The following is a 13,803-nucleotide window of genomic DNA, read 5'->3' on the forward strand; positions in this document are numbered from 1 at the left end:
TGTCTCTTGTGCTGTTCTTTCCATAGCATAGATCTTAGCGAGACGGAGGGGTGCAGGTAGGTAGAAGGCGAAATCTTCGCGCGCACCCCAGTGTTTGAACCTTAAGGGTCTGCCGGAACCCGAAATCCGACAGTGGCAAGCTGATGTGGCACAAGAATCAGCCCGGTCTGATTCGGTTTTCTACATGGGCCTAGCCCAACAATTCAGCCGTTTCAATATTTATTTTTGCTATTAATTTTTGCTAGCTACATGGGCCTGGCCCAACAATTAGGCCTTCTTATTTCATTCCATTTCATAGTCCATTTCATTAAGCCTTTTTACAGGTTTTCCATAAATGCAGAATATTCCAGTCCACTATTGTTTGGGCCATAGCCTTTTTAGAGCCCAAATACTATTCAATCCAGTAGAACATTCATCTTTTTCATTCACATATTTCATGTTACACATTTCAAATGCAAACAATCAATAATTATCTCAATTAAATGATCAAATCCACAAACTCACAACAACACATACATGTCTGCATGATCCAACAACTATACATATACAATAAAAAACAAATACACAAGCACCATCAACTAAAACTATGGTGCACATATCCAGGCTTCTTCTGATCTTCTGTTATAGTAGTAGCAACCTCGACGACATTAGATCTTGATCTACATAAATTATTAGTGAGATACAGTGGAAGTTAAATCATTTCCAATAAAATATATCCATTCAAGAGAATAAAAATTATACATAAATTCCCAAATGCCTCAGTTCAGTAAGCACTAAGAATGGCATAGCAAAACTTCTAAAACATGACTGCAACACGTTAACATATGAAGCATAATGATAAAACAGAACAATGGATTTACTGTGTCTATATTCTGGTGACCCTGTCATTTGTTACATGATACACTCATGTGTACATATTCTGATAACCATTACCATCTAGCCAAGAACAACATGGGCATGATACCAGATACCTACCAAGACATAGAAAGTCATTCACTACAAACAATAAACAGAAAATACAGCAGAGAGAGTGTCTCTCTCACCAGATGTGGTGGTCGCTGCTGGAATTACAGAGTTCAATACAGACAAGGCAGCTTAATACAAGATAAGATAAAAAAATAAGCCACATATTTTCTGCTAGCAAACAATAGGTTGAAACCATGTCATGGCTGCGAATACAGGAACTAAGTTATAATGACACTGGTCCCTTTAATGTTTTACTTTATCTGTCCATCAAGACTGAAAGTTCAAGAGAACTACTTGGATGTTATAACAGTTTCAACGCGTTTAAATAACAGTGTAACAAAAGCCAGCCATGCCTCGACGATCGTGGTGTCAAAGACCACGTAGGCAAGAAAGGGGAGGGACCAAAGAACTCACCTAAACCACTCATGCCGCATCCAGCACCACTGGCACCACCTATTGCTACTCAAATAGAGTAGTATGTCATGGGACAGTGACTTATCAATAATAGCATTTCAGGAAAACAGGAGGTTTACATGATAGTATGTAATGGGACAGTGACCTATCAATCACATAACACAGTCCAATAGAAACATCTCTATTTGCCCCTAAACTAAACCAAGATAGTATGTATTGCAGATAAAACAAACCTACAGCAGCCATGGTACTAAGAAGAGTAGTAGGTCAGCCTCCTATACACCCAATCTACAGCAGTTGCGGCTACACCCAAACTACATCAGTAGTTCTACCGGTAGCAACAGATCGAGTCAATTGTCTCACCTACAGCAGCTTACCATGAGCGAAGTTGAGGAGGGCCGGGGCAGGAGTAGCTGGATGCAGGTCGCGGGCATGGTCGGGGAAGGACGCAGGTCGTCCGAGGATCCTGTCGATGCTGTCGCCGTCTTGGTTGCCGGAGAGCTGTGGTCGTGGCTATGTCCACATGCCTGTATCCAGCCTGCAGCCATCATACATACATTCAGTTTATTCAGCATAATCCTACTATCATTTCCAAGCGAACTATCCAGAGTTCTGTAGTGTAAATATGTATCTGAAAATTGAATTATTTGTATCAAGGATAGTACTATGAAATAATTTCTCGCAAACTGGTTCAGATTGCCTTCTAGCATCTTTACGGTAGGCATAATGCAAATACCAATTGTTTCCATTCAACTCCTTCTACTTCTGTATAATACTACAAGAGTCCAGACAACTCCCAATTTCTAACTGAAGATTAGCAGCAGTTCAGTTTTAGTAAATTGTTCTTAAGACAGTTTCATTACACTGTCTTCCAGCACAAGCTGGTCATGTCAATGCAGCAAAGAGTATCGACCAGTAGGAACAAGGAATCTGGCAATGGCACATCTCACCTGGTGAGGGAGTCCTGGATTAGGGGGTATCCGGATAGCCGGATTATATCCTTTGGCCGGACTATTGGACTATGAAGATACAAGATTGAAGACTTCGTCCCTTGTCCGGATGGGACTCTCCTTGGCGTGGAAGGCAAGCTTGGCAATACGGATATGTAGATCTCCTTCCTTGTAACCAACTCTGTGTAACCCTAGCCCCCTCCGGTGTCTATATAAACTGAAGGGTTTAGTCCGTAGGACAAACAACATACAATCATACCATAGGCTAGCTTCTAGGGTTTAGCCTCTTCGATCTCGTGATAGATCAAATCTTGTAACACTCATATCATCAAGAACAATCAAGGAGGACGTAGGGTTTTACCTCCATCAAGAGGGCCCGAACCTGGGTAAACATCGTGTCCCCTGCCTCCTGTTACCATCTGCCTTAGACGCATAGTTCGGGACCCCCTACCCGAGATCCGCCGGTTTTGACACCAACATTGGTGCTTTCATTGAGAGTTCCTCTGTGTCGTCATCATTAGGCTCGATGACTCCTTCGATCATCAATAGCGATGCAGTCCAGGGTCAGACTTTTCTCCCCAGATAGATCTTTGTATTCGGCGGCTTCGCACTGCGGGCCAACTCGCTTGGCCATCTGGAGCAGATCGAGAGTTACGCCCCTGGCCACCAGGTCAGGTTTGGAAGCTTAAACTACACGGCCGATATCCGCGGAGACTTGATCTTCGACGAATTCGAGCCCCTACCGAGTGCGCCATAAGGTCACGATGAGCTTGATTTAGCTCTACATCGGAAAGTGTTCAGGAGATCGCACCGGCAACCGCTCCGACCCTCAATTCGGAGCCAATTGCGCCATCCATGGACGGGTGGATAGACCCCGCCACGGAGGCCGCATCCTCAGCGGTGATCGAGCCGAGTATCGACCTTACCCTTCACGGGAGCCGTGACGCCGAACTACCGAATTCTTCCTCGGCCACGGACTCCGAACCGCCTGCGCCCGTGCCTATCGAATCCGATTGGGCGCCGATCATGGAGTTCACCTTCGCGGATATCTTTCAGCACTCACCCTTTGGCGACATACTGAACTCATTAAGGTCTCTCTCCTTGTTAGGAGAGTCCTGGCCGAACTATGTCCGGCAGGATTGGGATGCGGATGACGAAGAAATTTGCCGCCCACCCACCACCCACTTAGTAGACACTGTCGACAATTTGACCGACATGCTCGACTTCGACTCCGAAGACATCGACGGTATGGATGAAGATGCAGGAGACGAACAAGAACCACTGCCCATAGGGCACTGGACAGCCACCTCATCATATGATATATATATATATGGTGGACACACCCAAAGAAGGCAATGGTGACGGGACAGCGGAGAATGACCCCTCTAAGAAGCAACCCAAGCGCCGACGACAGCGGCGCCGCTCTAAGTCTCGCCAAAGCAAAAGTGGTGATACCTGCACAGGAGATAATAGCACTCCGAACAGTGCCGAAGATAATGACAATCCCCTCCAGCAAGATTTAGAGCAGGAGGACGGAGAAGCCAGCCCTCCCGAGAGAGAGGCAAATGGAGAGGCCTAGGATGATAATTACATGCCTCCCTCCGAAGACGAGGCAAGCCTCGACGATGACGAATTTGTCGTGCCTGAGGATCCCGTCGAGCAAGAGCGCTTCAAGCACCGGCTTATAGCCACGGCAAATAGCCTTAAGAAAAAGCAACAGCAGCTTCAAGCTGATCAAGATTTGCTAGCTGACAGATAGACTGAAGTCCTTGCGGCCGAGGAATATGAACTCGAACGCCCCTCCAAGAGTTACCCAAAGCGTAGGTTGCTACCTAGACTGGAGGAGGAAGCATTAAAACCTACATCTCTAGCGTATGACGTGGCTGATCGGCCACCTCGTGGTCGCGACAGAGAGGCATTTCAACCAAAAGCTCAGCCCGCACCCCGATGCCACTCAAACAAAAATGTCAAGGCACAGGGAAACACGCTAGACCTGCGAGACGTATTGGAGGACAAAGAAAAAAACGCAAGATTGATCTACAGATCACGAGGGCGCGCCACTACGCGAGACGATAACCGTCACGCCGGATACAGTAAAAGTAAATCCGGCCGGGCCGAACACAGCGGACAAGACTCATTTGAGCTGCGTCGCGATATAGCCCAGTACAGAGGCGCCACACACCCCCTATGCTACACAGATGAAGTAATGGATCACCAAATCCCAGAGGGTTTCAAACCCGTAAATATCGAATCATACAACGGCACAACAGATCCTGCGGTATGGATCGAGGACTTCCTCCTGCACATCCACATGGCCCGCGGTGACGATCTACACGCCATCAAATACCTCCCACTCAAACTCAAAGGACCAGCTCGGCATTGGCTCAACAGTCTGCCAGCAGAATCCATTAGCTGTTGGGAGGAACTGGAAGCCGCATTCCTCGACAACTTCTAGGGCACTTATGTGCGACCACCAGATGCCGATGACTTGAGCCACATAATTTAGCAGCCAGAGGAATCGGCCAGGCAATTCTGGACACGGTTCCTAACAAAGAAAAATCAAATCGTCGACTGTCCGAATGTAGAGGCCCTAGCAGCTTTTAAGCACAACATCCGTGACGAGTGGCTTGCCCGGCACCTTGGCCGGGAAAAGCCGAAATCTATGGCAGCCCTCACGACACTCATGACCCGCTTTTGCGTAGGAGAGGACAGCTGGCTGGCTCGAAGCAATAACATATCAAAGAACCATGGTACTTTGGATACCAAGGATAGCAATGGCAGGTCATGTCGCAACAAGCACAAGCACCGCATCAATAATGACAATACCGAGGATACGACAGTTAATGCCGGATTCAGAGGCTCTAAACCCGGTCAGCGGAAAAAGCCATTCAAAAGAAGCACCCCGGGCCCGTCCAGTTTGGACCGTATACTCGATCACTCGTGCCAAATGAACGACAACCCCGACAAGCCAGCCAACCACACCAACAGGGAATGTTGGGTGTTCAAGAAGGCCGGCAAGTTAAATGCCGAAAACAAAGATAAGGGGCTACATAGAGATGACGAGGAGGAGCCCCGGCCGCCGAACACCGGAGGACAGAAGAGGTTCCCCCCACAAGTGCGGACGGTGAACATGATATACACAACCCACATCCCCAAGAGGGAGCGGAAGCGTACGCTAAGGGACGTATATGCGTTGGAGTCAGTCACCCCAAAGTTCAACCCATGGTCCTCCTGTCCGATCACCTTCGATCACATGGACCACCCCACTAGTATCTGTCATGGTGGATTCGCCGCACTAGTCCTATACCAAATCATCGACGGATTTCACCTCACTCGAGTCCTTATGGACGGCGGCAGCAGCCTGAACCTGCTTTATTAGGACACAGTGCGCAAAATGGGTATAGACCCCTCAAGGATCAAACCCACAAAAACGACCTTCAAAGGCGTCATACCAGATGTAGAGGCCCATTGCACAGGCTCAGTCACACTGGAAGTGGTCTTCGGATCCCCGGATAACTTCCGAAGCGAGGAGTTAATCTTCGATATAGTCCCGTTCCGCAGTGGCTATCATGCACTGCTCGGGCGAACCGCATCTGCGAGATTCAATGCGGTACCGCATTATGCATACCTCAAGATCAAGATGCCAGGATCTCGGGGGGTCATCACAGTCAATGGAAACACAGAGCGTGCGGAGAGAGCACACTGCGGCCCTCGCAGCAGAAGAACAAAGCAGCCTCTTCAGGCAATCCACCAGTTCGGTGATTAAACGCCCGGACACCATCAAGCACGCCCGGAGTAATCTGCAACAAGACCACCTGGAACGCTTCGAGCTTGCATAGCAATGCGGCCCCCACCCCAGTCCCCGCCAAACGGCGAAATCCGTGCCACGCGTACATAATTACGCATTGAAAATACCATGGGCATAGATGGGGGGCACGACTAAGGCACGCCCCAAAACGCGGCTCAACCGCACTAGGGGCTTCCCGCTTTGTTATTCTTTTCTCTCTTTCAGGACTTTACTCTTCGGAAACCCCGTCCGGCAGTACGATTGTCGGACACACGATACAACAACCGAGGCAGAAAGCTACGTCGCATCATGGAATTCCCAGGTTGTCTCTGATAACGAGTGAAATGCCTGCTTTAAATACCATTCCTCAGCTTGCCCTTGGAGGGGACATGTCAAATAGTCCTACTTTTTGCTTATCGCACTACTTGTATCATTTTGCTTCGACGCACCTTTTTGAGTAAACAATGCATAGCACTAGACTATTACCGCATTCTCTATTCTTTTTTATATATATGTTCATTCATGACATTCAGCACCCGTACACTCTAGTACGGCCAATACGCCAGGGGCTTAAGCATACCCCATAATACGGCGTGGGAAGTCCGAACACTTTCAACAGTGGGGCACCCTGAACTTATATTATTATATGCATCAGCTCCGAATCATGTCTTGGGTCAATAGTTGGGTTTGCCCAGCTCCCATGTTTTGGTACCTTACGTTCCGCTATATCGGCTACGGTAGCACTGGGAGAACTACTGCGATTGTGCCCCGGTTCATCTGGGCTAAGCACCTCAGTAGAGAAAGCTAAAACTGACTGTCATGATAAGGCGAGAGTTGGTCGCTGTTCGAGAGGTCTCGAGTCCCTAAAGACTTATGCCGCTTCGGGCGAGGAGTCAGCTTTGTCCGGCTTAGGCGTGTATAGCGCCCCGAATTTGGCCTTCCGAATACTAGGGGCTTCGCCAAAATTTAAAATTGTAGACTTCTATGGCTAAGTGAGAGTGATAAAGCATTATAGTCCGATTGCCTTGTTCGTTGAGCTGAGCACCTCCCTCGAAGGACCCAACAATGGGAAAAAGAGTGCTCAGATTTATCCCGAACACCCCAGCACTCATGGCATGGGGGCAGAAGCCGACGACTGGCTATCTCTCAGATTTGATAAACAGCCACACAGAAGGTAATATTTTAAATTCAAACAAGCGTTGCATAGCGCACATGAACAAGTTTTCATAACACAGGATCGCACGACCAAGTTCATTCAAAAACTACATCCTTCGCACACTCGTCCGCCACAAGACGGGCACCCTTCAGGACACCCTCATAATACATCTCAGGGTGGCGATGCTCCTTTCCCTGCAGCGGCCCCTCCTTCACCAGCTTCTCGGCGTCCATCTTGGCCCAGTGCACCTTCGCACGGGCAAAAGCCCGGCGTGCACCTTCGATGCAGACGGACCGCTTTATGACTTCCAGCCATGGGCAGGCATCCACAAGCCGCCTCACTAGGCCGAAGTAGCTGTTGGGAAGGGAGTCACCAGGCCACATCCAGAAAATAAGGCCCCTCATGGCATGTTCGGCCGCCTTGTGCAGCTCGACCAGTTTCTTCAGCTGGTTGCTCACAGGCATCGGGTGTTCGGTCCCAGTGTACTGAGACCAAAACAACTACTCCGTCGAGCTTCCCTCCTTGGCCCGATAGTACTTTGCGGCATCCGACACGTTGCAGGGCAAATCTGTGAATGCTCCTGGAAAGCTCCAAACTCGGGTAAGTAATAAGTAATTTACTTTCACCTGCTTGCTTTGCATAATGAATGCCTTACCCACCGCTATCTTCCTCATCACCTCAATTTCCTGGAGGGCCTTTTGGGCTTCAGCCTTGGCATGCTTTGTGCTCTCGAGGGCCGCGGCAAGCTCGGACTCTCGCGTCTTCGAGTCAAGCTCCAAAGTCTCGTGTTTCGTCACGAGAGCCTGGAGCTCTTGCTGCACCTCGCCCACCCGTGCCTCTTGTTTCTCCCGCTCAGTGCGCTCCTTGGCCACTTTGTTTTCGGCCTCGGACAACGCTTGCTTCAGGGTCGCCACTTCGGTCGTGGCCCCTGGCACATCCATGATGATCCTGTCATTTTGCAACCACATCTTTATATATATAGACACACACACAAGGTATTACTTACCTTTGTTCTCCTCGAGCTGCCTCTTGGCAAGGCCGAGCTCTTTGTCGGACCGCTCGAGGTTCTGCTTCACTGCGGCGACCTCCGCAGTCAGTGCGGCAGAGGTCAGCAGTGAAGCCTGCATATGCATCCAAACATACTTATATTAGCCTCCTACACATATGATTTGATCCTCTATTCGGCTTTTCTTTGTGAACACCAAACAGAGCATCAGGGGCTACTATCTATGCGGTAATATTTTCCTATATTTTAAATACTTACCTCAAAGCCTGTTAGAAGGCTGGCACAGGGTTCAGTCAGTCCGCTCTTGGCGGACTGAACCTTGTTGATCACCGCACTCATAATAGTACGGTGCTCTTCGTCGATGGAAGCGCCGCGAAGCGCTCCCAGCAGGTTGTCCAGTGCCTCTGGATGGACAGAGGTCACCGGCACGGGCGGCTTACCCCCCTTGGCAGAGGGCCGCCTACCGGAGTCCGAAACCACTGGAGGTTCCGGCGAGGTGTTCGGCTGAGGGCCAAACTTGGAGCCCATGGGAGTCTTGCTCCCTATGCTCCTAGAGTCCGGAAGGTCGCCTTGAGGCGCCTCCGGGACTATCTCCCCCCGGCTCAGTGCCCCTTGAGACAATACCTCGACATTGTCCGTAGGGCAAGGAGAGGAGGCAGTTGGAAGTGTATCACTATTCATATCCGACGAGTCCAAGGCACCGTCTGACGAGGATACGTCGATACGGGCTCAGGGTGGACTGCATAATCATATTTGACGTTAGGAGAAGCAGTGCAACAAAAGTATGCTATGAGTTACTCTGGTATCCGAATACTTATGACTTCGCCAGGGGCTTGGCCTTGAGTAGCCACTCGTCTTCGCCGTCGGCGGCGGTGATGGAACAGTCCGGAAGGAGAGTCCTTCCCTTCTTGGACCCTTCGGCCTCCTCGGTTGGGGTGGCCTTCCTTTTCTTATCTCCCCCGGCTGGAGGGGGAGAATCTTCATCTTCCTCCTCCTCGTTTTCATGGGAGGAGTGCGTCTTGGAGTTATCGAACGATGTGTCCGATACCACCTGGCGCCGGGAACTCTTTCGGGTTCCCGCGGCCTTCTTCTTGGTCTTCTCCGGCACCTCATAAGGAGCCGGAGTCCGCATCTCCGTCAGGAGAGCGTCTGCAGGGTCTTCGGGCAGAGGGGACGAACAGTTAATTTGCTCCGATATCTCCACCCAGTCCTGTCAAAGGCATGGGAGCTCAGACCCCGCACATGGTTAAGCTATGGGAAATAAATACCCTACCAGATGTACAGAACTTACCGGATTCGCAGGGCGCTTCGTGCTTAGCCCGCGGTCCTCGGTAAGAGAAGGGGGGACCTCGGCGCCCTTGAACAGCACCTTCCAGACGTCCTTATGCATCGTGTCGAAGAGCTCGCGTAGATTCTGGTGCTGGGCCAGGTCGAACTCCCATAAGTTGAAAGCCCGTTGTTGACACGGGAGGATCCAGCGGAAGAGCATGACCTGGACTATGTTGACAAGCTTAAGTTTCTTGCTTATCATGTTCCGGATACACTTCTGGAGTCCGTCCAGCTCCACCGATGAGCCCCGGGACAGGCCCTTCTCTTTCCAGGAAGTGAGCCGCGTGCGGATTCCGGATCGAAACTCGGGGGTCGCCACCCAGTTGGTGTCACGTGGCTCGGTGATGTAGAACCACCCTGATTGCCACCCCTTTATGATCCCCACAAAGGAGCCCAGGAGCCATGTAATGTTGGGCATTTTTCCCACCATGGCTCCGCCGCATTCCGCTTGTTGGATGCCTACTACCTTCGGCTTGATATTGAAGGTCTTCAGCCACAGGCCGAAGTGGGGCCAGATGCGGAGGAAAGCCTCGCACACGACGATGAACACCTAGATGTTGAGGATGAAATTCGGGGCCATATCATGAAATTCCAGCCCATAATAGAACATAAGGCCGCGGACGAATGGGTGGAGGGGAAACCCCAGTCCGTGGACGAAGTGGTGGAGAAAAACCACCCTTTCGTGAGGTTCCGGGGTAGGGAGGATCTGCCCCGCGGCTGGCAGCCGGTGCGTGATATCCGCGCTAAGTATCCGGCCCCACATAGTTTTTTGATGTGTCCCTCCGTGATGGAGGAGACCATCCACTTGCCACCCGCTCCGGACATGTTTGGAGAGAGTTGAGGAGAAGGATGTGGACTTGGGCGCTGGAGCTCGAGTGCGCGAGAATGGATGAGCAAGGAGGAAGAAGGCGTGGGTAGAAAAAGGTGAAACCTTATCCCTTTATAAGGGCGGACGAAACTGTGCGCCCCCACCAGCCTGGTAAAACTCGCTTATCCCCCAAGCGCTGTAATTGATGGCGCGGTTGGGTTACCCACGTCCGTATTGATGGGAATCCCGTAATAAGGGGACATGATCTCTACTTCGACAAGACGTGTCAAGGAAACCACCTCGCGAAACACGTTAAGATAGGTTATGAAAAATGATTCGAATAAAGACCTGGCAGTGGTGTGATGTCATGCTACGGGGTACGTCAGCAGATTAGATTTTTGGAAATATTATTCTCTCTATGATGGTATGTGGAACTTGTTTTGCAGAGACAGACATGATCCTCGTGTTCAAAATCTTCTATGAAGTATTCGAAGGAGGAACCCTCCTTGCAATGCCGAAGACAATCTATGCGCCGGACTCATCGTCATTGAAGCCTAGTTCAGGGGCTACTGAGAGAGTCCTGGATTAGGGGGTATTCGGACAGCCGGATTATATCCTTTGGCCAGACTATTGGACTATAAAGATACAAGATTGAAGACTTCGTCCCGTGTCCAGATGGGACTCTCCTTGGCGTGGAAGGCAAGCTTGGCAATACGGATATGTAGATCTCCTTCCTTGTAACCGACTCTGTGTAACCCTAGCCCCCTCCGGTGTCTATATAAACCGGAGGGTTTAGTCCGTAGGACAAACAACATACAATCATACCATAGGCTCGCTTCTAGGGTTTAGCCTATTCGATCTCGTGGTAGATCAACTCTTGTAACACTCATATCATCAAGAATAATCAAGCAGGACGTAGGGTTTTACCTCCATCAAGAGGGCCCGAACCTGGGTAAACATCGTGTCCCCTGCCTCCTGTTACCATCCGCCTTAGACGCACATTTCAGGACCCCCTACCCGAGATCCGCCGGTTTTGACACCGACACCTGGTGTCCCGGCCATGATGACAATGATGTTGAGGGTCTGCCTGCTGTGGGGCAGGTCGACGACCAGTGGTGTAGTCTCGCGGGTTTTGCATCAACTTATGCCTGAGGCACAGGCCAATCACTGTAGCCATACTGCAGTGCTGCACAGTCAGGGTGAAGGTTATCCTGCAAAGCAATTGTAAGGTGTGAATAGTGATCCCCAAAAGTTCAAGTTGGATGATAGTTCTTGACTTCTTGCATGAAACAAAATAGATTTCGTGCGAGCAGACTATGTACAGTGCAATGAGAATAATATAGGATGATTCGCTTGCAATAAGTGAATGCATCCTGAAGGTCGCAGATCCGTATACAGAATGAAGTTATGTAGGATCAGCAAGCTACAGGGAAATATAATCCCAACAAGCAAGCAAACCCGCGCGACTTATTTTTAATCTATTCAATAAAGGCACTCAACGTTGTGTTTCTATATGCAGCGTGCTTTCAAGATCACACTCTGAATCTCTACTGTGATATCGATGAGAAATGGCCATTTGTGCTAATTACCTTATCATGAATGTAAATCTACATTTCCACCACAAACCCAAAATGATTCTGGCTTCTTATAACGGAAGGGGATCATAGAGAAGAGATTGGGGGGCTCATAGGTGGATGAGTGCAAGATGCTGCAGGAGAGAACGCCTGTAACTAAGCAATTGACATTGAAAATTAACACTAGAAACCTTGAGACGGAGACGGACTAGAAACCTTGAGCAACACCTTCTAGTCCCAGCCCGAACTCCTAACAATCACTAATAACTAGAAACCAGAACGGGGAAGCTACAGAAGCGAGCAACTCAAGGTATCATAAAACAGTAGTTGGTACTCAACCAGCCACCACATCAACACCAAGTAACTATTATACAGTACATCCTAACTCGAAACTATTATAAGGTGGATATGGCACCGTTCCTAGCATACGGATGATGAGTATACGACCAATTAGATCCACTTTTAGTACACATAATTTTAATTTCCTGTATGCCATGTGTAGCTGAGTGTTAATTACCAACACATTATTCAAATCCTTCCATGAACTGGTGCGCTTGCTGTCAAATTCGAGCTAATTGAATACCAAAATCCTAGTAGGAAATAGCATGCGCAAAATACAGATCATATTCGAGGAAGAGCCATGTGTTAATTGCCAATACATTGTTCAAATCCTTCCATGAACTGGTGCGCTTGCTTTCAAACTCGAGCTAATTGAACAACAAAATCCTAGGAAATAACATGCACGAAATACAGATCATATTCAAGAAAGAGCCGTGTGCTAGCGCTGATTACTGAACTGAATTGGAGCGACTCAATGGAGACACCTAACCGGTAGAGCAAGTAACATACAGAGATGGGGAGTCAGTTGGCGGCGGCAAATCTGACAGACCTAGAAGAGGTCGGAGAGGAGGATGGCGGCGGTGACGCCACTGGAGTAGGCACGGCAGGACTTGAGCACCTGCGCCACCATCCACTTGAGCGACGAGTAGAGGCACAGTGCACGGAGGCGGTGTGAGCGGCCTCAGCGGCCGCCTGGTCGGCGTTGGAGGCCGACGGGTGAGCAGCGCGCTGGACGCCATCGGGTCGCCGCCCAGTAGAACCGCACAGATGGTTCGGTGCGTGATGCGCCGGACGCTGTTGGGTCGCCGCCCAGTAGAACCTGTGACACCCCAAAAATTTGGCCTTGTTTTAATGAATTAAAATTTTTGCCAGGAATTAAAACTTTGAATTTCTGAGCTCCATTTTGATTTTTAAATCATTTCCTTCCCTGTTATGATGAGTTTTTCCCAAAGAGAAAACTTTTCAAATATGTCATTGGACTTATTTAATCTGTCAAGAAAAACTTTCCCTTACTTAATATAACTAATTAAATAATTAAGTTGCTTGATCTTTAATTTCTTGAAAATGGTTTTTCAAGGTTAAATGGACATATTTGAACTACAACCATTTGATAAATTCACCTAAAATTCCAACAAAAATTTGGAGATGTCATATGATGTTTTTAAATCACTTTTATACAAAAATATCTATTATTCATGAAATATTTTGAGCTCTACACTCAATTTTTCTTCTCTGCTCCAGAGTGCATTTTGCACTACAACTCATTTAAATAATTCTTTCTAGCCTCCACCAAAATTATGGGATGTTGGTAGTAGCATATGATTCAACTTTATGCAAAAACATAGTGCTGTTCTTTGAAAATTTTGAGTGAATCAACCTCTTTTCCATTCTGGTCCAGCCTTGTGATTTCTACTACAACCCTATTTAAATTTGCTCCAATGATCTTGTGCTTTCCCCTACTTGTAGACAGCCC

The 13,803-nt window shown here is 48.8% G+C and overlaps 1 protein-coding gene across 1 annotated transcript; it reads right to left on the reverse strand.

Moving 5' to 3' along the window:
- Positions 1–574: 574 nt before the first annotated feature.
- Positions 575–11,478, reverse strand: LOC147984261 (uncharacterized). The gene is made up of 4 exons (XM_087539721.1): positions 11,463–11,478; positions 1,744–1,918; positions 1,381–1,425; positions 575–659 (listed from the first exon to the last, which is right to left on the reverse strand). Exons 1-4 carry the CDS (start codon positions 11,476–11,478, stop codon positions 575–577), a joined length of 321 nt encoding a protein of 106 aa, XP_087395847.1.
- Positions 11,479–13,803: the final 2,325 nt, after the last annotated feature.

This window comes from Triticum urartu, chromosome 2A, assembly GCF_056163025.1.
Source record: "Triticum urartu cultivar PI428250 chromosome 2A, HENAU_Tu73, whole genome shotgun sequence".
Classification (NCBI taxonomy): domain Eukaryota; kingdom Viridiplantae; phylum Streptophyta; class Magnoliopsida; order Poales; family Poaceae; genus Triticum; species Triticum urartu.

Coding starts and splice junctions, on each gene's coding strand:
- LOC147984261 (XM_087539721.1), bottom strand. Junction 1,426..1,743: donor CTCATGGTAAGCTGCTGTAG/GTGAGACAATTG, acceptor CTATTTGAGTAG/CAATAGGTGGTGCCAGTGGT. Junction 660..1,380: donor ATGCGGCATGAGTGGTTTAG/GTGAGTTCTTTG, acceptor TAATTTATGTAG/ATCAAGATCTAATGTCGTCG.